The 25,464-nt window shown below is 47.9% G+C and overlaps 1 protein-coding gene across 1 annotated transcript in view; it reads right to left on the reverse strand.

Annotated features, from left to right (window-relative positions):
* The window catches only part of LOC106581537 (1,4-alpha-glucan-branching enzyme), a 323,607-nt gene that overhangs the window by 98,609 nt on the left and 199,534 nt on the right, over positions 1-25,464 (reverse strand). The window contains exons 11-12 of the mRNA XM_045704110.2: positions 17,502-17,612; positions 12,794-12,965 (exon numbers count right to left, since the gene is read on the reverse strand). Coding sequence (XP_045560066.1) covers positions 12,794-12,965; positions 17,502-17,612 — 283 coding nt within the window. The remainder of the gene's footprint in view (positions 1-12,793; positions 12,966-17,501; positions 17,613-25,464) is intronic.

Below are 25,464 nucleotides of genomic sequence, written 5' to 3' on the forward strand. Positions count from 1 at the left end.
CTCAATCTGACCACAGATCACCACAGCGAAGTATAGAAACAGGAGAACAGGAAGCGAGGAGTAGAAACAGTGATGATCCTGGGGTGAAGCTGTTGGTCTGACGCAGAATTACCACTGCAAAAAGGTACAAATTATAAGACTCGAAAGTTTGTGTCCCAAATTCCCTATATAGTGCAGTACCTTTAACCAGAGCACTATGGGAGAAGAGATGACGGTTTATTTTCCACTGAATGGTCTCTACTTCACCCATTCAAGGCTACAGAACAAGCATTTTTCTCTCAATATGGAGAGACAATACTTGGGCTGGATGAGTAAACATTAACATTCAACCCTTAAGCAACGGTGAAGCCTGCCAGGTTATCTGCTGCCAGGTTATCTGCTGCCAGGTTCTCTGCTGCCAGGTTATCTGCTGCCATGTTACCTGCTGCCAGGTCTGAAAGTCAGGGAGGGAGTGACGAGAGCTTCCATTTTCTTCTGCGTCCCAAATGGCATCCTATTTCCTATATAGTGCACTACCGTTGACCAGGGCCTTATGGGGTCTGGCCAAAGGTAGTGCCCTATCTATTGAATAGGGTGCCATTTGGGACGCTATAAGCCTCTGTCTGTCCGCCTGACGATGTAATGATAAACCCACTGAGGCGTTTCATTAGCTCCATGCCGTTCACCACGGTAACACACGCTACCCTCGCAGCTACCTGCCTTTATGTCAATGACACTCCTACAACCTTTACAGTATTTATCACTCAACACTGATGCTCTCCTCCTCATCCTCTCTCCCCCTCCCGACTCTTTCTCTCTCCCCCTCCAGACTCTTTCTCCCTCCTCCAACTCTCTCTCTCTCTCCCTCCCCCAACTCTCTCTCTCTCTCCCTCCCCCAACTCTCCATCTCTCCCTCCCCCAACTCTCTCTCTCTCCCTCCCCCAACTCTCTCTCTCTCCCTCCCCCAACTCTCTCTCTCTCCCTCCCCCAACTCTCTCTCTCTCCCTCCCCCAACTCTCTCTCTCTCCCTCCCCCAACTCTCTCCCCCCCCAACTCTCTCTCTCCCTCCCCCAACTCTCTCTCTCTCTCTCTCTCCCCCAACTCTCTCTCTCTCCCTCCCCCAACTCTCTCTCTCTCCCTCCCCCAACTCTCTCTCTCTCCCTCCCCCAACTCTCTCTCTCCCTCCCCCAACTCTCTCTCTCTCCCTCCCCCAACTCTCTCTCTCTCCCTCCCCCAACTCTCTCTCTCTCTCCCTCCCCCAACTCTGCATCTCTCCCTCCCCCAACTCTCTCTCTCTCCCTCCCCCACTCTCTCTCTCTCTCTCCCAACTCTCTCAACTATATCTCTCTCAACTCTCTCTCTCTCCAGCCTCCCAACTCTCTCTCCGACTCTCTCGCTCTCTCTCTCCCCCTCACGGCGCTCTCTCGCCGCAGCACGTTGCTGTTTGCTGTTGCCCATGTGTAAATAGATGAGCTTCTCATGGCTAGGTAGCAGCTCAAATTGATTTGCTTGCTCAAACAATTTGTTCTTGCTCAGCACTGGCTTAATGACTCTGGCCCATTCATCCAATGACACGGCATGGCATCTTCTATTCACTGGACAGAACCTAGTCCCCCCCCCCTCCAGATTTAGTATTTCCTTAATACCCTCAACCTAGTCCCCCCCTCCAGATTTAGTATTTCCTTAATACCCTCAACCTAGTCCCCCCCTCCAGATTTAGTATTTCCTTAATACCCTCAACCTAGTCCCCCCCCCTCCAGATTTAGTATTTCCTTAATACCCTCAACCTAGTCCCCCCCCCTCCAGATTTAGTATTTCCTTAATGCCCTCAACCTAGTCCCCCCCCTCCAGATTTAGTATTTCCTTAATACCCTCAACCTAGTCCCCCCCCTCCAGATTTAGTATTTCCTTAATACCCTCAACCTAGTCCCCCCCCTCCAGATTTAGTATTTCCTTAATGCCCTCAACCTAGTCCCCCCCCTCCAGATTTAGTATTTCCTTAATGCCCTCAACCTAGTCCCCCCCTCCAGATTTAGTATTTCCTTAATACCCTCAACCTAGTCCCCCCCCTCCAGATTTAGTATTTCCTTAATGCCCTCAACCTAGTCCCCCCCCTCCAGATTTAGTATTTCCTTAATACCCTCAACCTAGTCCCCCCCCTCCAGATTTAGTATTTCCTTAATACCCTCAACCTAGTCCCCCCCCTCCAGATTTAGTATTTCCTTAATACCCTCAACCTAGTCCCCCCCCCCTCCAGATTTAGTATTTCCTTAATGCCCTCAACCTAGTCCCCCCCCTCCAGATTTAGTATTTCCTTAATACCCTCAACCTAGTCCCCCCCCTCCAGATTTAGTATTTCCTTAATACCCTCAACCTAGTCCCCCCCCTCCAGATTTAGTATTTCCTTAATACCCTCAACCTAGTCCCCCCCTCCAGATTTAGTATTTCCTTAATACCCTCAACCTAGTCCCCCCCTCCAGATTTAGTATTTCCTTAATACCCTCAACCTAGTCCCCCCCCTCCAGATTTAGTATTTCCTTAATACCCTCAACCTAGTCCCCCCCCTCCAGATTTAGTATTTCCTTAATACCCTCAACCTAGTCCCCCCCCCTCCAGATTTAGTATTTCCTTAATGCCCTCAACCTAGTCCCCCCCTCCAGATTTAGTATTTCCTTAATACCCTCAACCTAGTCCCCCCCTCCAGATTTAGTATTTCCTTAATACCCTCAACCTAGTCCCCCCCCTCCAGATTTAGTATTTCCTTAATACCCTCAACCTAGTCCCCCCCCTCCAGATTTAGTATTTCCTTAATACCCTCAACCTAGTCCCCCCCCCCTCCAGATTTAGTATTTCCTTAATGCCCTCAACCTAGTCCCCCCCCTCCAGATTTAGTATTTCCTTAATACCCTCAACCTAGTCCCCCCCCTCCAGATTTAGTATTTCCTTAATACCCTCAACCTAGTCCCCCCCTCCAGATTTAGTATTTCCTTAATACCCTCAACCTAGTCCCCCCCTCCAGATTTAGTATTTCCTTAATACCCTCAACCTAGTCCCCCCCCTCCAGATTTAGTATTTCCTTAATACCCTCAACCTAGTCCCCCCCCTCCAGATTTAGTATTTCCTTAATACCCTCAACCTAGTCCCCCCCCCTCCAGATTTAGTATTTCCTTAATGCCCTCAACCTAGTCCCCCCCCTCCAGATTTAGTATTTCCTTAATACCCTCAACCTAGTCCCCCCCCTCCAGATTTAGTATTTCCTTAATACCCTCAACCTAGTCCCCCCCCTCCAGATTTAGTATTTCCTTAATACCCTCAACCTAGTCCCCCCCCTCCAGATTTAGTATTTCCTTAATACCCTCAACCTAGTCCCCCCCCTCCAGATTTAGTATTTCCTTAATACCCTCAACCTAGTCCCCCCCCTCCAGATTTAGTATTTCCTTAATACCCTCAACTTAGTTTCTCATCCCAGGAAATGAGTAAATAGTGGAGGCGTTTTACTTTTGACTGCAGGGATTTAGTTTCAAATGAACCTTTATCAGTTTTACTTGTTTTGTTCGTGTTCTTTGCTTCTGAAAACAACAAACCGTAAACTAAGAATCAGGAGAGAGGCTTTCATCCATTAGTTGCTATTCTACAGCGATAATAGGTTGAGTATTTAGTCGGAAAGCTAGAAAAAAAGTCAGTATCTCTCTCTCCCCTCCTACACACTGTTCTGCTCTGTTCTCCCAGCTCCTCTTCTGCCTGCCTCTCTGAGCTAGGACTTTCATCTATCCAACTAACTCACTACTTGATAGGAAGTCACAATTACTAACTCATAAAATAAACAGGCATGTACATGTATGTAAGGAGAGAGGGGGAGAGGAGGTAGAGAGGAGAGGTTAGGAGAAGAGAGGTAAGGAGGTAGAGAGGAGAGGTGAGGAGGAGAGAGGAGGTGGTGAGGAGAGGAGGTAGAGAGGAGAGTAGGAAGAGAGGAGAGTTGAGGAAGGGAAAGGAGGTAGAGAGGAGGTAGAGAGGAGAGGTAAGGAGGGGAGAGGAGGTCGAGAGGAGAGGAGAGGTAAGGAGGGGAGAGGAGGTGGAGAGTTGAGGAGGGGAGAGGAGGTAGAGAGGAGAGTTGAGGAGGGGAGAGGAGGTAGAGAGGGGAGAGGAGGTAGAGAGGAGAGGTAAGGAGGGAGGTAAAGAAGAGAGGTACGGAGGGGAGAGGAGGTGGAGAGTTGAGGAGGGGAGAGGAGGTAGAGAGGAGAGTTGAGGAGGGGAGAGGAGGTAGAGAGGAGAGTTGAGGAGGGGAGAGGAGGTCGAGAGGAGAGGAGAGGTAAGGAGGGGAGAGGAGGTGGAGAGTTGAGGAGGGGAGAGGAGGTAGAGAGGAGAGTTGAGGAGGGGAGAGGAGGTAGAGAGGGGAGAGGAGGTAGAGAGGAGAGGTAAGGAGGGGAGGTAAAGAAGAGAGGTACGGAGGGGAGAGGAGGTGGAGAGTTGAGGAGGGGAGAGGAGGTAGAGAGGAGAGTTGAGGAGGGGAGAGGAGGTAGAGAGGAGAGTTGAGGAGGGGAGACGAGGTAAAGAAGAGAGGTAAGGAGGGGAGAGGAGGTGGAGAGTTGAGGAGGGGAGAGGAGGTAGAGAGGAGAGTTGAGGAGGGGAGAGGAGGTAGAGAGGAGAGTTGAGGAGGGGAGACGAGGTAAAGAAGAGAGGTAAGGAGGGGAGAGGAGGTGGAGAGTTGAGGAGGGGAGAGGAGGTAGAGAGGAGAGTTGAGGAGGGGAGAGGAGGTCAAGAAGAGAGGTAAGGAGGGGAGAGGAGGTAGAGAGGAGAGTTGAGGAGGGGAGAGGAGGTAGAGAAGAGAGGTAAGGAAGGGAGAGGAGGTGGAGAGTTGAGGAGGGGAGAGGAGGTAGAGAAGAGAGGTAAGGAGGGGAAAGGAGGTGGAGAGTTGAGGAGGGGAGAGGAGGTAGAGAGGAGAGTTGAGGAGGGGAGAGGAGGTAGAGAGGAGAGTTGAGGAGGGGAGAGGAGGTAGAGAAGAGAGGTAAGGAGGGGAAAGGAGGTGGAGAGTTGAGGAGGGGAGAGGAGGTAGAGAGGAGAGTTGAGGAGGGGAGAGGAGGTCAAGAAGAGAGGTAAGGAGGGGAGAGGAGGTAGAGAGGAGAGTTGAGGAGGGGAAAGGAGGTGGAGAGTTGAGGAGGTAGAGGAGAGGTGGAGGGGAGGGAAAAGGTTTATGGGCTTTATGCGTGAACGTTTGTGCATCCTTCAGGGAGAATCAGAGTAAAGGATTGGACCACAGTTGAAGACAAAGCAAGAGCCAGAGTGGTCACTGGTCACCAAAACAACCCAGCCAGGACAATGACAACTCCCATCACCAGGTGGTGCTACTGCTTCATGTTGAAATCAAGTAAGCTCAGTCCCTGCATCCCTTAGCTTTGTCTATGAATCTGAGAGTGGTTCCATTTCTCCAGGCCCATTCCTCAGCTGTTTCCCAACAACACGGCAGACTGACCACTTTGTTGTTGTTTGAATCCCTGACCCTATAGCCTTTTACACTCGTACCCCGTATACAGGTTGAATATAGCAGATTTGGGACACTGATAAATGCCTAAATTAGTACACAGTGGCTGTACAGTAACATGCTATACATGACGTCAGAACTCAGGCTCTGTGCTTCACAGCTCAGTATGGATTGTGGAACAGAATGAGCCTGTGTTTGTTGTATTGTGGAACAGAATGAGCCTGTGTTTGTTGTATTGTGGAACAGAATGAGCCTGTTTGTTGTATTGTGGAACAGAATGAGCCTGTGTTTGTTGTATTGTGGAACAGAATGAGCCTGTGTTTGTTGTATTGTGGAACAGAATGAGCCTGTTTGTTGTATTGTGGAACAGAATGAGCCTGTGTTTGTTGTATTGTGGAACAGAATGAGCCTGTTTGTTGTATTGTGGAACAGAATGAGTCTGTGTTTGTTGTATTGTGGAACAGAATGAGCCTGTGTTTGTTGTATTGTGGAACAGAATGAGTCTGTGTTTGTTGTATTGTGGAACAGAATGAGTCTGTGTTTGTTGTATTGTGGAACAGAATGAGCCTGTTTGTTGTATTGTGGAACAGAATGAGCCTGTGTTTGTTGTATTGTGGAACAGAATGAGCCTGTGTTTGTTGTATTGTGGAACAGAATGAGCCTGTTTGTTGTATTGTGGAACAGAATGAGCCTGTGTTTGTTGTATTGTGGAACAGAATGAGCCTGTGTTTGTTGTATTGTGGAACAGAATGAGCCTGTTTGTTGTATTGTGGAACAGAATGAGTCTGTGTTTGTTGTATTGTGGAACAGAATGAGCCTGTGTTTGTTGTATTGTGGAACAGAATGAGCCTGTGTTTGTTGTATTGTGGAACAGAATGAGCCTGTTTGTTGTATTGTGGAACAGAATGAGCCTGTTTGTTGTATTGTGGAACAGAATGAGCCTGTGTTTGTTGTATTGTGGAACAGAATGAGTCTGTGTTTGTTGTATTGTGGAACAGAATGAGTCTGTGTTTGTTGTATTGTGGAACAGAATGAGCCTGTTTGTTGTATTGTGGAACAGAATGAGCCTGTGTTTGTTGTATTGTGGAACAGAATGAGCCCGTGTTTGTTGTATTGTGGAACAGAATGAGTCTGTGTTTGTTGTATTGTGGAACAGAATGAGCCTGTTTGTTGTATTGTGGAACAGAATGAGTCTGTGTTTGTTGTATTTCCTTATCAACAAATGAGGTGAAAAGTGTAGTAAATGTCAAATTCACATCAAATCAACAGTGTAATGTTTGGATTCAGTCTTGTGAACTGTTGTTTACTCACCTTGAGTCTAATAATATTCCCATGATCTTCAAATTGTTCCCTTTTCATTTCTACCATGGTTATTCATATGCTTTCCATATTACTTCTATAAGAAGCAGTTCAATTAGGCCCTATCCATACAGGTCAATACCCACCAGGGTAAAGGGTTAAAGACCAGCCCAGAAACAGTCAGACAATAGAACCAGATCTCTTTCTTCATTGAAATACTGTGTTTCAACATGAGCACCAGGCTACAGTATCATCAGTTTCAACATGAGCACCAAGCTACAGTATCGTAGTTTCAACATGAGCACCAAGCTACAGTATCGTAGTTTCAACATGAGCACCAAGCTACAGTATCGTCAGTTTCAACATGAGCACCAGGCTACAGTATCATAGTTTCAACATGAGCACCAAGCTACAGTATCGTAGTTTCAACATGAGCACCAAGCTACAGTATCGTAGTTTCAACATGAGCACCAAGCTACAGTATCGTAGTTTCAACATGAGCACCAAGCTACAGTATCGTAGTTTCAACATGAGCACCAAGCTACAGTATCTCAGTTTCAACATGAGCACCAAGCTACAGTATCGTAGTTTCAACATGAGCACCAGGCTACAGTATCTCAGTTTCAACATGAGCACCAAGCTACAGTATCTCAGTTTCAACATGAGCACCAAGCTACAGTATCTCAGTTTCAACATGAGCACCAAGCTACAGTATCATAGTTTCAACATGAGCACCAGGCTACAGTATCTCAGTTTCAACATGAGCACCAAGCTACAGTATCTCAGTTTCAACATGAGCACCAAGCTACAGTATCATAGTTTCAACATGAGCACCAGGCTACAGTATCGTAGTTTCAACATGAGCACCAAGCTACAGTATCGTAGTTTCAACATGAGCACCAAGCTACAGTATCGTAGTTTCAACATGAGCACCAAGCTACAGTATCGTAGTTTCAACATGAGCACCAAGCTACAGTATCGTAGTTTCAACATGAGCACCAAGCTACAGTATCGTAGTTTCAACATGAGCACCAAGCTACAGTATCGTAGTTTCAACATGAGCACCAAGCTACAGTATCGCAGTTTCAACATGAGCACCAAGCTACAGTATCGTAGTTTCAACATGAGCACCAAGCTACAGTATCGTAGTTTCAACATGAGCACAAGGCTACAGTATCATAGTTTCAACATGAGCACCAAGCTACAGTATCGTAGTTTCAACATGAGCACCAAGCTACAGTATCGTAGTTTCAACATGAGCACCAAGCTACAGTATCGTAGTTTCAACATGAGCACCAAGCTACAGTATCGCAGTTTCAACATGAGCACCAAGCTACAGTATCATAGTTTCAACATGAGCACCAAGCTACAGTATCGTAGTTTCAACATGAGCACCAAGCTACAGTATCGTAGTTTCAACATGAGCACCAAGCTACAGTATCATAGTTTCAACATGAGCACCAAGCTACAGTATCGTAGTTTCAACATGAGCACCAGGCTACAGTATCGTAGTTTCAACATGAGCACCAAGCTACAGTATCATAGTTTCAACATTAGCACCAGGCTACAGTATCATAGTTTCAACATGAGCACCAAGCTACAGTATCATAGTTTCAACATGAGCACCAAGCTACAGTATCGCAGTTTCAACATGAGCACCAAGCTACAGTATCGCAGTTTCAACATGAGCACCAAGCTACAGTATCATAGTTTCAATATGAGCACCAAGCTACAGTATCATAGTTTCAACATGAGCACCAGGCTACAGTATCGTAGTTTCAACATGAGCACCAAGCTACAGTATCGTAGTTTCAACATGAGCACCAAGCTACAGTATCATAGTTTCAACATGAGCACCAAGCTACAGTATCGCAGTTTCAACATGAGCACCAAGCTACAGTATCGCAGTTTCAACATGAGCACCAAGCTACAGTATCGCAGTTTCAACATGAGCACCAAGTTACAGTATCATAGTTTCAACATGAGCACCAGGCTACAGTATCGTAGTTTCAACATGAGCACCAAGCTACAGTATCATAGTTTCAACATGAGCACCAGGCTACAGTATCATAGTTTCAACATGAGCACCAAGCTACAGTATCGCAGTTTCAACATGAGCACCAAGCTACAGTATCATAGTTTCAACATGAGCACCAGGCTACAGTATCGTAGTTTCAACATGAGCACCAGGCTACAGTATCATAGTTTCAACATGAGCACCAAGCTACAGTATCGTAGTTTCAACATGAGCACCAAGCTACAGTATCATAGTTTCAACATGAGCACCAAGCTACAGTATCGTAGTTTCAACATGAGCACCAAGCTACAGTATCATAGTTTCAACATGAGCACCAAGCTACAGTATCATAGTTTCAACATGAGCACCAAGCTACAGTATCATAGTTTCAACATGAGCACCAGGCTACAGTATCGTAGTTTCAACATGAGCACCAAGCTACAGTATCATAGTTTCAACATGAGCACCAAGCTACAGTATCGTAGTTTCAACATGAGCACCAAGCTACAGTATCATAGTTTCAACATGAGCACCAAGCTACAGTATCGTAGTTTCAACATGAGCACCAAGCTACAGTATCGTAGTTTCAACATGAGCACCAAGCTACAGTATCATAGTTTCAACATGAGCACCAAGCTACAGTATCATATCCAGAGGGCACCCTGTTCCCTTTATAGGGCACTACTTTTGACCAGGGAATAGGGTGCCATGTGGGATGAAGCTGTACTAGATCCAGCAGGGTGAGAACATTCTCATATGTCAACTGGTGTAATGAAAACCTTATTGAAAGGTTACCTTCAAACTACAATGACTCACCATTGAGAAAAGAAATCTATTCTGATATTTTTGAAGAGGAGGGAAGTAGAGAGCTATCGTCAGTATTTCATCTATCTCATGACATAAACACAATGGGGTTACATACCGGAGAGCAGTCTACAGGGTTACATACCGGAGAGCAGTCTACAGGGTTACATACCGGGGAGCAGTCTACAGGGTTACATACCGGAGAGCAGTCTACAGGGTTACATACCGGGGAGCAGTCTACAGGGTTACATACCGGGGAGCAGTCTACAGGGTTACATACCGGAGAGCAGTCTACAGGGTTACATACCGGAGAGCAGTCTACAGGGTTACATACCGGAGAGCAGTCTACAGGGTTACATACCGGAGAGCAGTCTACAGGGTTACATACCGGAGAGCAGTCTACAGGGTTACATACCGGGGAGCAGTCTACAGGGTTACATACCGGAGAGCAGTCTACAGGGTTACATACCGGGGAGCAGTCTACAGGGTTACATACCGGAGAGCAGTCTACAGGGTTACATACCGGGGAGCAGTCTACAGGGTTACATACCGGAGAGCAGTCCACAGGGTTACATACCGGAGAGCAGTCCACAGGGTTACATACCGGGGAGCAGTCTACAGGGTTACATACCGGAGAGCAGTCTACAGGGTTACATACCGGGGAGCAGTCTACAGGATTACATACCGGAGAGCAGTCTACAGGGTTACATACCGGGGAGCAGTCTACAGGGTTACATACCGGAGAGCAGTCTACGGGACATCCGGGGAGCAGTCTACAGGGTTACATACCGGGAGCAGTCTACAGGGTTACATACCGGGAGCAGTCTACAGGGTTACATACGGGGAGCAGTCTACAGGGTTACATACCGGGGAGCAGTCTACAGGATTACATACGGGGAGCAGTCTACAGGATTACATACCGGGGAGCAGTCTACAGGGTTACATACCGGGGAGCAGTCTACAGGGTTACATACCGGGGAGCAGTCTACAGGGTTACATACCGGGGAGCAGTCTACAGGGTTACATACCGGGGAGCAGTCTACAGGGTTACATACCGGGGAGCAGTCTACGGGTTACATACCGGAGAGCAGTCTACAGGATTACATACCGGGGAGCAGTCTACAGGGTTACATACCGGGGAGCAGTCTACAGGGTTACATACCAGAGAGCAGTCTACAGGGTTACATACCAGAGAGCAGTCTACAGGGTTACATACCAGAGAGCAGTCTACAGGGTTACATACCAGGGAGCAGTCTACAGGGTTACATACCGGGGAGCAGTCTACAGGGTTACATACCGGGAGCAGTCTACAGGGTTACATACCGGAGAGCAGTCTACAGGGTTACATACCGGGGAGCAAGCTACAGGGTTACATACCGGGGAGCAGTCTACAGGGTTACATACCAGAGAACAGTCTACAGGGTTACATACCGAGAGCAGTCTACAGGGTTACATACCGGGGAGCAGTCTACAGGGTTACATACCGGAGAGCAGTCTACAGGGTTACATACCGGGGAGCAGTCTACAGGGTTACATACCGGAGAGCAGTCTACAGGGTTACATACCGGGGAGCAGTCTACAGGGTTACATACCGGGGAGCAGTCTACAGGGTTACATACCGGAGAGCAGTCTACAGGGTTACATACCGGAGAGCAGTCTACAGGGTTACATACCGGAGAGCAGTCTACAGGGTTACATACCGGAGAGCAGTCTACAGGGTTACATACCGGAGAGCAGTCTACAGGGTTACATACCGGAGAGCAGTCTACAGGGTTACATACCGGAGAGCAGTCTACAGGGTTACATACCGGAGAGCAGTCTACAGGGTTACATACCGGAGAGCAGTCTACAGGGTTACATACCGGGGAGCAGTCTACAGGGTTACATACCGGGGAGCAGTCTACAGGGTTACATACCGGGGAGCAGTCTACAGGGTTACATACCGGGGAGCAGTCTACAGGGTTACATACCGGAGAGCAGTCTACAGGGTTACATACCGGAGAGCAGTCTACAGGGTTACATACCGGGGAGCAGTCTACAGGGTTACATACCGGGGAGCAGTCTACAGGGTTACATACCGGAGAGCAGTCTACAGGGTTACATACCGGGGAGCAGTCTACAGGGTTACATACCGGGGAGCAGTCTACAGGGTTACATACCGGGGAGCAGTCTACAGGGTTACATACCGGGGAGCAGTCTACAGGGTTACATACCGGGGAGCAGTCTACAGGGTTACATACCGGGGAGCAGTCTACAGGGTTACATACCGGGGAGCAGTCTACAGGGTGACATACCGGGGAGCAGTCTACAGGGTTACATACCGGAGAGCAGTCTACAGGGTTACATACCGGAGAGCAGTCTACAGGGTTACATACCGGAGAGCAGTCTACAGGGTTACATACCGGAGAGCAGTCTACAGGGTTACTTTCTGGGAACCTTTCTTGTTGCTGTTTGTTTTTTTGTTTTTCTTAGCTCAGCAAATTTTTGTATTCCAATTTTCCCATGACATTTTGTTAATGTTTGTATGTTGTCTGTTCGTATATATACTGTTTTTCTTGTTTATATGTAAACCTGCCCGGGGAATGCAGACGGAAATCTGTTGTCTAAATCTGGTACAAAATCTTTTCTCAAGTGTCCTGAGGCTCATGTTTTGTTGTACATTGTCCCTGTTCAAATCAACGTAATAATAACAACAATGTTATTTCTCAATCAAAATGTGTCGCACACGTCAATGACTTCTTACTATTAGCTTAATACAATTGGTCCAACTGCGCGCTCTTCTGATTGGTCCAACTGCGCGCACTTCTGAACTCTCTTCTGATTGGTCCAACTGCGCGCACTTCTGAACGCTCTTCTGATTGGTCCAACTGAACGCTCTCCTGATTGGTCCATGAAGTTGAGGTAGCCCTCTCCCCCTAACTCACCCATGAAGTTGAGGTAGCCCGCTCCCCCCAACTCACCCATGAAGTTGAGGTAGCCCTCTCCCCCTAACTCACCCATGAAGTTGAGGTAGCCCTCTCCCCCCAACTCACCCATGAAGTTGAGGTAGCCCTCTCCCCCTAACTCACCCATGAAGTTGAGGTAGCCCGCTCCCCCCAACTCACCCATGAAGTTGAGGTAGCCCTCTCCCCCCAACTCACCCATGAAGTTGAGGTAGCCCTCTCCCCCCAACTCACCCATGAAGTTGAGGTAGCCCTCTCCCCCCACCAACTCACCCATGAAGTTGAGGTAGCCCTCTCCCCCCAGAGCGTGTGTGAGGAGGCGGATCATCTTATGTAGCTGGATGCCTCGGTCGATGACGGGAGTCATGGGGATCAGGGAACTCATGTTGGTGTACATCTCTTTATCCATCAGCCAGAACGCCAGGGACTTATCACCTACCAGAGACTACAGACAGAGATGAAGAGAGAGAGATGAAGAGAGAGAGATGGAGAGAGAGAGAGATGGAGAGAGAGAGATGGAGAGAGAGAGAGAGAGAGAGACAGATGAAGAGAGAGATGAAGAGAGAGAGATGGAGAGAGAGATGGAGAGAGAGAGATGAAGAGACAGAGATGAAGAGAGAGAGAGATGGAGAGAGAGAGATGGAGAGAGAGAGATGGAGAGAGAGAGATAGAGAGAGAGAGACAGAGATGAAGACAGAGAGTGACAGAGATGAAGAGAGAGAGATGAAGAGAGAGATGGAGAGAGAGAGATGGAGAGAGAGAGAGAGATGAAGAGAGAGAAACCCCTTTTGTGAGTGTAATGTTTATTTCACTTTCGTTTATGATCTATTTCACTTGCTTTTTTTAGTGTAAACATATGTCTTCCTTGCCAATAAAGCCCTTTGAATTGAATTGAAAGAGATGCAGAGAGAGAGAGAGAGAGAGAGAGAGAGAGAGAGAGAGATATATCAAAAGCCCAAAAGGATGTATTTTGTATTTATGATGGATCCTCATAAATCGACTGCCAGCTAATCTTCCTGGGGTCCGGCGGAATTAAGGCAGTTATACAATTTTAAAAGCATAACAAAACATTCATTACATAATTCACAACACACTAAGTGTGTTCCCTCAGGCCCCTACTCCACTACCACATATCTACAACACACTAAGTGTGTTCCCTCAGGCCCCTACTCCACTACCACATATCTACAACACACTAAGTGTGTTCCCTCAGGCCCCTACTCCACTACCACATATCTACAACACACTAAGTGTGTTCCCTCAGGCCCCTACTCCACTACCACATATCTACAACACACTAAGTGTTCCCTCAGGCCCCTACTCCACTACCACATATCTACAACACACTAAGTGTTCCCTCAGGCCCATACTCCACTACCACATATCTACAACACACTAAGTGTGTTCCCTCAGGCCCCTACTCCACTACCACATATCTACAACACAAAATACATGTGTACGTGTGTATGAGTGTATGTTATTATGTGTGTATGTGCGTGTGTCTGCGCCTGTGTGTGTTGCTTCACAGTCCCCGCTGTTCCATAAGGTGTATTTTTATCTGTTTATCTGATTCTACTGCTGCATCAGTTACCTGATGTGGAATAGAGTTCCATGTAGTCATGGCTCTATGTAGTACTGTGCGCCTCCCATAGTCTGTTCTGGACTTGGGGACTGTGAAGAGACCTCTGGTGGCGTGTCTTGTGGGGTATGGATGGGTGTCTGAGCTGTGTGCCAGTAGTTTAGACAGACCTCTGGTGGCATGTCTTGTGGGGTATGCATGGGTGTCCGATCTGTGTGCAAGTATTTTAAACAGACAGCTCGGTGCATTCAACATGTCAATACCTCTCAAACACAAGTAGTGATGAAGTCAATCTCTCCTCCACTATGAGCCATGAGAGATTGACATGCATATTATTAATGTTAGCTCTCTGTGTACATCTAAGGGCCAGCTGTGCCTTCCCTGTTCTGAGCCAATTGTAATTTTCCTAAGTCCCTCTTTGTGGCACCTGACCACACGACTGAACAGTAGTCCAGGTGCGACAGAACTAGAGTCTGTAGGACCTGCCTTGTTGATAGTGTTGTTAAGAAGGTAGAAACTAGAGTCTGTAGGACCTGCCTTGTTGATAGTGTTGTTAAGAAGGTAGAAACTAGGGCCTGTAGAACCTGCCTTGTTGATAGTGTTGTTAAGAAGGTAGAAACTAGGGCCTGTAGGACCTGTGTTGTTAAGAAGGTAGAAACTAGGGCCTGTAGGACCTGCCTTGTTGATAGTGTTGTTAAGAAGGTAGAAACTAGGGCCTGTAGGACCTGCCTTGTTGATAGTGTTTGTTAAGAAGGTAGAAACTAGGGCCTGTAGGACCTGCCTTGTTGATAGTGTTGTTAAGAAGGTAGAAACTAGGGCCTGTAGGACCTGCCTTGTATATAGTGTTGTTAAGAAGGGTAGAAACTAGGGCCTGTAGGACCTGCCTTGTTGATAGTGCTGTTAAGAAGGTAGAAACTAGGGCCTGTAGGACCTGCCTTGTTGATAGTGTTGTTAAGAAGGTTAGAAACTAGGGCCTGTAGGACCTGTCCTTGTTGATAGTGTTGTTAAGAAGGTAGAAACTAGGGCCTGTAGGACCTGCCTTGTTGATAGTGTTGTTAAGAAGGTAGAAACTAGGGCCTGTAGGACCTGCCTTGTTGATAGTGCTGTTAAGAAGGTAGAAACTAGGGCCTGTAAGACCTGCCTTGTTGATAGTGTTGTTAAGAAGGTAGAAACTAGGGCCTGTAGGACCTGCCTTGTTGATAGTGCTGTTAAGAAGGTAGAAACTAGGGCCTGTAGGACCTGCCTTGTATGATAGTGTTGTTAAGAAGGTAGAAACTAGGGCCTGTAGGACCTGCCTTGTTGATAGTATTGTTAAGAAGGTAGAAACTAGGGCCTGTAGGACCTGCCTTGTTGATAGTGTTGTTAAGAAGGTAGAGCAGTGCTTTATTATGGACAGACTTCTCCCCAACTTAGCTATTGTTGTATCATTATATTTTGACCACGACAGTTTACAATCTAGGGTTACTCCAAGCAGTTTAGTCATCTCCACTTGCTCAATTTCCACATTATTTATTACAAGATTTAGTTCAGGTTTAGTGAATGATTTGTCTCAAATACAAAGCTTTTAGTTTTTGAAATATTTAGGACTAATTTACTCCTTGCTACCCATTCTGAAACTAACTGCAGCTCTTTGTTAAGTGTTGCAGTCATTACAGTCGCTGTGGTAGTTGATGTGTATAGTGTTGAGTCATCCGCATACATAGACACACTGGCATGTCGTTAGTAAAGATTGAAAAAGGTAAGAGGCCTGGACAGCTGTCCTGGGGAATTCCTCATTCTACATGGATTATGTTGGAGAGGCTTCCGTTAAAGAACACCCTCTGTGTTCTGTTAGACAGGTAACTCTTTATCCACATTATAGCAGGGGGTGTAAAGCCATTATAGCAGGGGGTGTAAAGCCATTATAGCAGGGGGTGTAAAGCCATTACCCAAATGTTTTCCCAGCAGCAGACTATAATTGATAATGTCAAAAGCCGAAATGACGTCTAAAAAAACAGCCCCTACAATCTTTTTATCATCAATTTCTCTCAGCCAATCATCAGTCAATTGTGTAAGCCCTTCTATAAGCGTGCTGAAAGTTTGTTGTTAATTTGTTTACTGTAAAATAGCATTGTATCTGGTCAAACACCATTTTCCACAAAACTTTACTAAGGGTTGGTAACAGTGCTCCCGAGTGGTGCAGCGGTCTAAGGCACTGCATTCTCAGTGCAAGAGGCGTCACTACAGACCCTGGTTCGAATCCAGGGACTGTAGTGGTAGTGAGTGTTGCAACCAAGGACAGATTCTTTTTTGGCGCTAAATGCTTCAGCACTCGACTGTCCCGTTCCGTGAGATTGTGTGGCCTACCACTTCGGGGCTGAGCCGTTGTTGCTCTTAGATGTTTCCACTTCACAATAACAGCACTTACAGTTGACCGGGGTAGCTCTAGCAGGGCAGAAATTTGACGAACTGACTTGTTGAAAAGGTGGCATCCTATGGCAGTGCCACGTTGAAAGTCACTGAGGTCTTCAGTAAGGCTCATTCTACTGCCAATGTTTGTCTATGGAGATTGCATGGAGGTGTGCTCGATTTTAATACGGCTGTCGATAAACGAGTGAGGCTGAATTGGTAGAATCTACTCATTTGAATGTGTGTCCACATACTTTTGGTCATGTAGTGTAGAGAGAGAGAGAGAGAGATAGAAAAACAGATCAGGGAACTCATGTTGATGTACATCTCTTTATCCATTAACCAGAAGGACAGGGACGTATCACCTACCACGGACTAGGGACATATTATGGGGTACATACACATTTCATTGACAGACACAGTTACAAATCGAGAGCTTGGGACTATAACGTTCGATCTACAAAACAAATTATTCTGATATAAATTGGCTTTAAAGTTCCCGAACCCACAATGGTTTGAAATTATGTCATTTTATTTACAGTATTTTATTAGGTAGAAAACATTGAACAGAACAAGGCCATGTAAGTAACTCAATTTGGACAAAAAAAATGCAGATAGAACTGTCCTAGTCCCCAATCCTTAATGTAAATGTGGAGACAGGGCAACTCCAGTCCTCCAGTCCTCCAGGGCCTGATTGATGTCACAGTTTTGCCCCAGCTAACACACCTGACTCCAATAATCACCTACTCATGATCTTCAGTTCAGAATGCAATTTGATTCATCAGCTGTGTTTGCTAAGGGATGGAGAACAGTGTGACACTAATCAGGCCCCCCGAGGACTGGAGTTGTCCACCCCTGGACTAGAGGGACAGTACAGAAAGGAAGTGGGGAAACGGAGGATAGAAACACAGGTCTCCAGAGGCAATATGCGGTCCAGTTCACCCACCAGAGATAAAACTAGAACCGTGTTAAATGAAGGAATAAAGAGTTGTGATGATGGGTTGGTTGTGTTACCTGGTCGTGGCTCTCAGCGTAGGCGATGCAGTTCTCTCCGTATCGTCTGTTTGTCAGAGTGTAGACAATGTTACCCATGTCCCAGGCCTCGTCTGCTAACTCCTTCAGAATCTACACGTCAACATAAGACAAGAGGAATTACTGAATACAGCTGCATAATACACAAGGAGTAGAATAGGAAGGGTGGAGACTGGGATTGAACCCCGATCTCCAGTGGGAGACTAGAGTATGACTGGGGGGGGGGGGGGGGGGGATTCTCTCTCTCTCTCTCTCTCATGTATATGAGTAGAAGTGCCACCTGAGGAGAGTGGAGTAGCTTCATCTCTAATCCCCCATTGACTTTGGAGGGTTACTGTTCACCAGAGAGTTCAACGGTCTGTCTGTCCACACAACACCAGCTAGCTTCATCACATTCTCACATGATTTTATTTCAGTGGCCCTTATGGCATGATTTGTGATAAAGACAAGAGATAATTCAGACAGCAACATCAACACGATGATCTCAGTGATAATTCAGATGGAATTATTTGCAGGCATAGGTGTACCTGTGTCGGGAAATAAAGCACGACTTGGAATGCTGCTCGTCCAATCAGCATCCAGGAGCCAAACAATCCGTTTTATAATAGTCTATTTTTCCATGTCCCTCTCTAGATTTATTCTGAACAAAAAATATAAACGCAACATGCAACAATTTCAAAGATTTTACTGAGTTTGAGTTCATATAAGGAAATCAGTCAATTGAAATTAATTCATTAGGCCCTTATCTATGGATTAAACATGACTGGGCAGGGGCGCTGGAGAGCTAGGCCCAGCCAATCAGAATTCATTTCCCCCAACAAAAGGTCTTTATTACAGACATAAATACTCCTCAGTTTCATCAGATATCCAGGTAGCTGGTCTCAGACAATCCTGCAGGTGAAGAAGCCGGATGTGGAGGTCCTGAGCTAGAGTGGTTACACGTGGTCTGCGGTTGTGAGGCCGGTTGGACGTACTGCCAAATTCTCTAAAATGACGGAGGCGGTTTATGGTAGAGAAATGAACATTAAATTCTCTGGCAACAGTTCTGCCAAACATTCCTTCAGTCACCATGCCAATTGCACGCTCCGTCAAAACTTGAGACATCTGAGGCATTGTGTTGTGTGACAAAACTGCACATTTTAGAGTGGCCTCTTATTGTCCCCAGCACAAGGTGCACCTGTGTAATGATCATGCTGTTTAATCAGCTTCTTGATATGCCACACCTGTCAGGTGGATGGATTATCTTGGCAAAGGAGATATGCTCACTAACAGGGATGTAAACATATTTGTACACAACATTTGAGAGAAATACGTAAGTAGATTAAACAGCAGCAAAGTACACAACTACACTAAATTAAACTCAACTACAGTAAAGTAAGCAGAAGACAACTACAGTAAAGTAAGCAGACAACTACAGTAAAGTAAGCAGACAACTACAGTAAAGTAAGCAGACAACTACAGTAAAGTACAGAGCTAAACTAAATTAAACTCAACTGCAGTGAAGTAAGTAGATTCAACTGGAGTAAAGTACATAGATTCAACTACAGTAAAATAACTAGACAACTACAGTAAAATAACTAGACAACTGCAGTAAAGCAAGTAGACTCAACTGCAGTAAAGCAAGTAGACTCAACTGCAGTAAAGGAAGTAGACTCAACTGCAGTAAAGGAAGTAGACTCAACTGCAGTAAAGGAAGTAGACTCAACTGCAGTAAAGGAAGTAGACTCAACTGCAGTAAAGGAAGTAGACTCAACTGCAGTAAAGGAAGTAGACTCAACTGCAGTAAAGGAAGTAGACTCAACTGCAGTAAAGGAAGTAGACTCAACTGCAGTAAAGGAAGTAGACTCAACTGCAGTAAAGGAAGTAGACTCAACTGCAGTAAAGGAAGTAGACTCAACTGCAGTAAAGGAAGTAGACTCAACTGCAGTAAAGGAAGTAGACTCAACTACAGTAAAGGAAGTAGACTCAACTACAGTAGGAGCTGGAAGGCTGGATTAACAGCATGGATTCTCCACTTGTCTGTGTGTAAAACTAATACAGTATATATCTGCATGGTGCTGTGATTTCTCCTTTTGTGTCAGTCTACGGCCTACAGTCTACAGTCTATGGCCTACAGGCTACGGCCTACAGTCTACAGTCTATGGCCTACAGGCTACGGCCCACAGTCTACAGGCTACGGCCCACAGTCTACAGGCTACGGCCCACAGTCTACAGGCTACGGCCCACAGTCTACAGGCTACGGCCCACAGGCTACGGCCTACAGTCTACGGCCTACAGTCTACAGGCTACGGCCTACAGGCTACGGCCCACAGGCTACGGCCCACAGTCTACAGGCTACGGCCCACAGTCTACAGGCTACGGCCCACAGTCTACAGGCTACGGCCCACAGTCTACAGGCTACGGCCTACAGTCTACAGGCTACGGCCCACGGCCTACAGTCTATGGCCCACAGTCTACGGCCTACAGTCTACGGCCCACAGTCTACGGCCTACAGTCTACAGTCTACGGCCCACAGTCTACAGGCTACGGCCCAAAGTCTACAGGCTACGGCCCACAGTCTACAGCCCACAGTCTACAGGCTACGGCCCACAGTCTACAGGCTACGGCCCACAGTCTACAGGCTACGGCCCAGTCTACGTCTACGGCCCACAGTCTACGGCCTACAGTCTACAGTCTACGGCCCACATTCTACAGCCCACAGTCTACAGGCTACGGCCCACAGTCTACAGCCCACAGTCTACAGGCTACGGCCCACAGTCTACAGGCTACGGCCCACAGTCTACGGCCTACAGTCTACAGGCTACGGCCCACAGTCTACAGGCTACGGCCCACAGTCTACAGGCTACGGCCTACAGTCTACAGTCTACGGCCCACAGTCTACAGGCTACCGCCTACAGTCTACAGGCTACGGCCCACAGTCTACAGTCTACGGCCCACAGTCTACAGGCTACGGCCCACAGGCTACGGCCTACAGTCTACAGTCTACAGGCTACGGCCCACAGTCTACAGGCTACGGCCTACAGTCTACAGGCTACGGCCCACAGTCTACAGGCTACGGCCCACAGTCTACAGGCTACGGCCCACAGTTTACAGGCTACGGCCCACAGTCTACAGGCTACGGCCCACAGTCTACAGGCTACGGCCCACAGGCTACGGCCCACAGTCTACGGCCCACAGTCTACAGGCTACGGCCCACAGTCTACAGGCTACGGCCTACAGTCTACAGGCTACGGCCTACAGTCTACAGCCCACAGTCTACAGGCTACGGCCTACAGTCTACAGTCTACAGCCCACAGGCTACGGCCCACAGTCTACAGGCTACGGCCCACAGTCTACAGGCTACGGCCCACAGTTTACAGTCTACGGCCCACAGTCTACAGTCTACGGCCCACAGTCTACAGGCTACGGCCCACAGGCTACGGCCTACAGGCTACGGCCCACAGTCTACGGCCCACAGTCTACAAGCTACGGCCCACAGTCTACAGGCTACGGCCCACAGTCTACAGTCTACGGCCCACAGTCTACAGGCTACGGCCCACAGTCTACAGGCTACGGCCCACAGTCTACAGGCTACGGCCCACAGTCTACGGCCCACAGTCTACAGTCTACGGCCCAGAGTTTACAGGCTACGGCCCACAGTCTACAGGCTACGGCCCACAGTCCTACAGGCTACGGCCCACAGTCTACAGGCTACGGCCCACAGTCCTACAGGCTACGGCCCACAGGCTACGGCCCACAGTCTACAGGCTACGGCCCACAGTCTACAGGCTACGGCCCACAGTCTACAGGCTACGGCCCACAGGCTACGGCCCACAGTCTACAGGCTACGGCCCACAGTCTACAGGCTACGGCCCACAGTCTACAGGCTACGGCCCACAGTCTACAGTCTGACTGAGGCTGTGTAAATCTGCTTCGTGTGTGTCTGTGTGTGCTTCGGGGGGGGGGGGGGGGGGGGGGTATGGCTGTGTCGTCCTGCTCTGCGTGTGTGTGTGTGTGTGGGTGGTTGAGGGATTTTGGCCATGCTGTGAAGCTGTACAATACATCTACCCAGCCTTTTATCTTGGAGTCAAACTTTACTTTATTTAGTAAAAGGAGATGTGTAGAGAGTTGAAAAGCGTGACAGGGAAACTGCGTGCAGCCTCTTACATGCTGTGTGTGTGTGTGTGTGTGTGTGTGTATCCTCACACATTGTTAATGTACTCTGCCTCTCTCAGCAGGGGGTTTACCCCTCACACACACACACACACACACACACACACACACACACACACACACACACACACACACACACACACACACACACACACACACACACACACACACACACACACACACACACACACACACACACACACACAATACCAACCGCTCTCAGCCTAGTCTGACCTTCCTTAGTAATGCTTGGCTAGCTGACCAGTCAGTCAGTTGTGTGTGTGTGTGTGTGTCAGTTAGTCAGCATGCTGTATACCACTACGCTAGGTACCACTGAGATCCAGCCCTGCGTGTCCATCGGTCCGCTAACCTTAACGTTCTGCTGGATTAGTCAGGCCCTGCCTGTCGCTGGAGACGCCACTGCTTCAAACAACATGGACTCGCTAGTTCAATATTCATCTGGAGAGGGATTTCTTTCTGGTTGCAGTTTTTCCTGAATCATTTTTGTTTGGTCCCCCGAGGAGGGGCCGTGGATGGTCTGGCTAGAGGGAAGCGAGCGAAGCGCACCGTGTTAATTCATGCATTTTATCAGCGCTGGGAAGTGGTCATGTGTTTCTGAATGCAGATACAGGATGTGTGTTCTATTTCTGAATGTAGATAGAGATCCTGTGAGGCCAGCTGAATGTAGATAGAGAGGTCCTGTGAGGCCAGCTGAATGTAGATAGAGAGGTCCTGTGAGGCCAGCTGAATGTAGATAGAGAGGTCCTGTGAGGCCAGCTGAATGTAGATAGAGATCCTGTGAGGCCAGCTGAATGTAGACAGAGATCCTGTGAGGCCAGCTGAATGTAGATAGAGAGGTCCTGTGAGGCCAGCTGAATGTAGATAGAGAGGTCCTGTGAGGCCAGCTGAATGTAGACAGAGATCCTGTGAGGCCAGCTGAATGTAGATAGAGAGGTCCTGTGAGGCCAGCTGAATGTAGACAGAGATCCTGTGAGGCCAGCTGAATGTAGATAGAGCTCCTGTGAGGCCAGCTGAATGTAGATAGAGAGGTCCTGTGAGGCCAGCTGAATGTAGATAGAGATCCTGTGAGGCCAGCTGAATGTAGACAGAGATCCTGTGAGGCCAGCTGAATGTAGACAGAGATCCTGTGAGGCCAGCTGAATGTAGACAGAGATCCTGTGAGGCCAGCTGAATGTAGATAGAGAGGTCCTGTGAGGCCAGCTGAATGTAGATAGAGATCCTGTGAGGCCAGCTGAATGTAGACAGAGATCCTGTGAGGCCAGCTGAATGTAGACAGAGATCCTGTGAGGCCAGCTGAATGTAGATAGAGAGGTCCTGTGAGGCCAGCTGAATGTAGATAGAGATCCTGTGAGGCCAGCTGAATGTAGACAGAGATCCTGTGAGGCCAGCTGAATGTAGATAGAGAGGTCCTGTGAGGCCAGCTGAATGTAGATAGAGATCCTGTGAGGCCAGCTGAATGTAGACAGAGATCCTGTGAGGCCAGCTGAATGTAGATAGAGAGGTCCTGTGAGGCCAGCTGAATGTAGATAGCGATCCTGTGAGGCCAGCTGAATGTAGACAGAGATCCTGTGAGGCCAGCTGAATGTAGACAGAGATCCTGTGAGGCCAGCTGAATGTAGATAGAGATCCTGTGAGGCCAGCTGAATGTAGATAGAGAGGTCCTGTGAGGCCAGCTGAATGTAGATAGAGATCCTGTGAGGCCAGCTGAATGTAGATAGAGAGGTTATTTGAGGTAGAAGCCCCTCAGTGATATGAATGGGCAGGGATAGAGGCCCCTCAGTGATACGAATGGGCAGGGGTAGAGGCCCCTCAGTGATACGAATGGGCAGGGGTAGAGGCCCCTTAGTGAAATAAATGGGCAGGGATAGAGGCCCCTCAGTGATACGAATGGGCAGGGGTAGAGGCCCCTCAGTGATACGAATGGGCAGGGGTAGAGGCCCCTCAGTGATACGAATGGGCAGGGGTAGAGGCCCCTTAGTGGAATAAATGGGCAGGGTTTGAGGCCCCTCAGTGATACCTGTGTACATCTGTCTGTGTGTGTTCTGGTGTATTGTGCTATGTGTGTTCTTCCAAAACATCTCTCCAGTTCCCCTGGCTCCTCCAGCTGGGCCTCTTGCATTGCTGGAGAACATCTCTCCAGTCCCCTGGCTCCTCCAGCTGGGCCTCTTGCATTGCTGGAGAACATCTCTCCAGTCCCCTGGCTCCTCCAGCTGGGCCTCTTGCATTGCTGGAGAACATCTCTCCAGTCCCCTGGCTCCTCCAGCTGGGCCTCTTGCATTGCTGGAGAACATCTCTCCAGTTCCCCGGCTCCTCCAGCTGGGGATCCTGCACTGCTGTGAACACAGTCTGTGTGTGTGCGCTGCATCGCCAGTATGACTGATTAATATGACTAATGTGGGTGGCTTCAGAAAGCTGTTAGCATCAACAGGCTGTGTGTATCTGTGTGTTAGCACCAACCAACAGGCTGTGTGTATCTGTGTGTTAGCACCAACCAACAGGCTGTGTGTATCTGTGTGTTAGCACCAACAGGCTGTGTGTATCTGTGTGTTAGCACCAACAGGCTGTGTGTATCTGTGTGTTAGCACCAACAGGCTGTGTGTATCTGTGTGTTAGCACCAACAGGCTGTGTGTATCTGTGTGTTAGCACCAACAGGCTGTGTGTATCTGTGTGTTAGCATCAACAGGCTGTGTGTATCTGTGTGTTAGCATCTACAGGCTGTGTGTATCTGTGTGTTAGCCCCAACAGACTGTGTGAAATGTGTGTTAGCACCAACCAACAGGCTGTGTGTATCTGTGTGTTAGCACCAACCAACAGGCTGTGTGTATCTGTGTGTTAGTACCAACCAACAGGCTGTGTGTATCTGTGTGTTAGCACCAACCAACAGGCTGTGTGTATCTGTGTGTTAGCACCAACCAACAGGCTGTGTGTATCTGTGTGTTAGCACCAACCAACAGGCTGTGTGTATCTGTGTGTTAGCGCCAACAGGCTGTGTGTATCTGTGTGTTAGCGCCAACAGACTGTGTGTATATGTGTGTTAGCACCAACCAACAGGCTGTGTGTATCTGTGTGTTAGCACCAACCAACAGGCTGTGTGTATCTGTGTGTTAGTACCAACCAACAGGCTGTGTGTATCTGTGTGTTAGTACCAACCAACAGGCTGTGTGTATCTGTGTGTTAGCACCAACCAACAGGCTGTGTGTATCTGTGTGTTAGCACCAACCAACAGGCTGTGTGTATCTGTGTGTTAGCACCAACCAACAGGCTGTGTGTATCTGTGTGTTAGCACCAACCAACAGGCTGTGTGTATCTGTGTGTTAGCGCCAACAGGCTGTGTGTATCTGTGTGTTAGCGCCAACAGGCTGTGTGTATCTGTGTGTTAGCGCCAACAGGCTGTGTGTATCTGTGTGTTAGCGCCAACAGGCTGTGTGTATCTGTGTGTTAGCACCAACAGGCTGTCTGTATCTGTGTGTTAGCACCAATAGGCTGTGTGTATCTGTGTGTTAGCACCAACAGGCTGTGTGTATCTGTGTGTTAACACCAATAGGCTGTGTGTATCTGTGTGTTAGCGCCAACAGGCTGTGTGTATCTGTGTGTTAGCACCAACAGGCTGTGAAAAATGAAGCTTTCCTAATGCAGCAGATAAGGTAGCAGTCTAAGTTGGTGATTGGATCTGATTAGAACCACGTCACTCCTAATGGATCATTATACAAAAGCCCTCACATTTAACAGACAACCTTCCCTGCAGCTACAACAGATTGATATGTAATGGAA

Source organism: Salmo salar, chromosome 20, assembly GCF_965601325.2.
Source record: "Salmo salar chromosome 20, fSalSal1, whole genome shotgun sequence".
Lineage (NCBI taxonomy): Eukaryota > Metazoa > Chordata > Actinopteri > Salmoniformes > Salmonidae > Salmo > Salmo salar.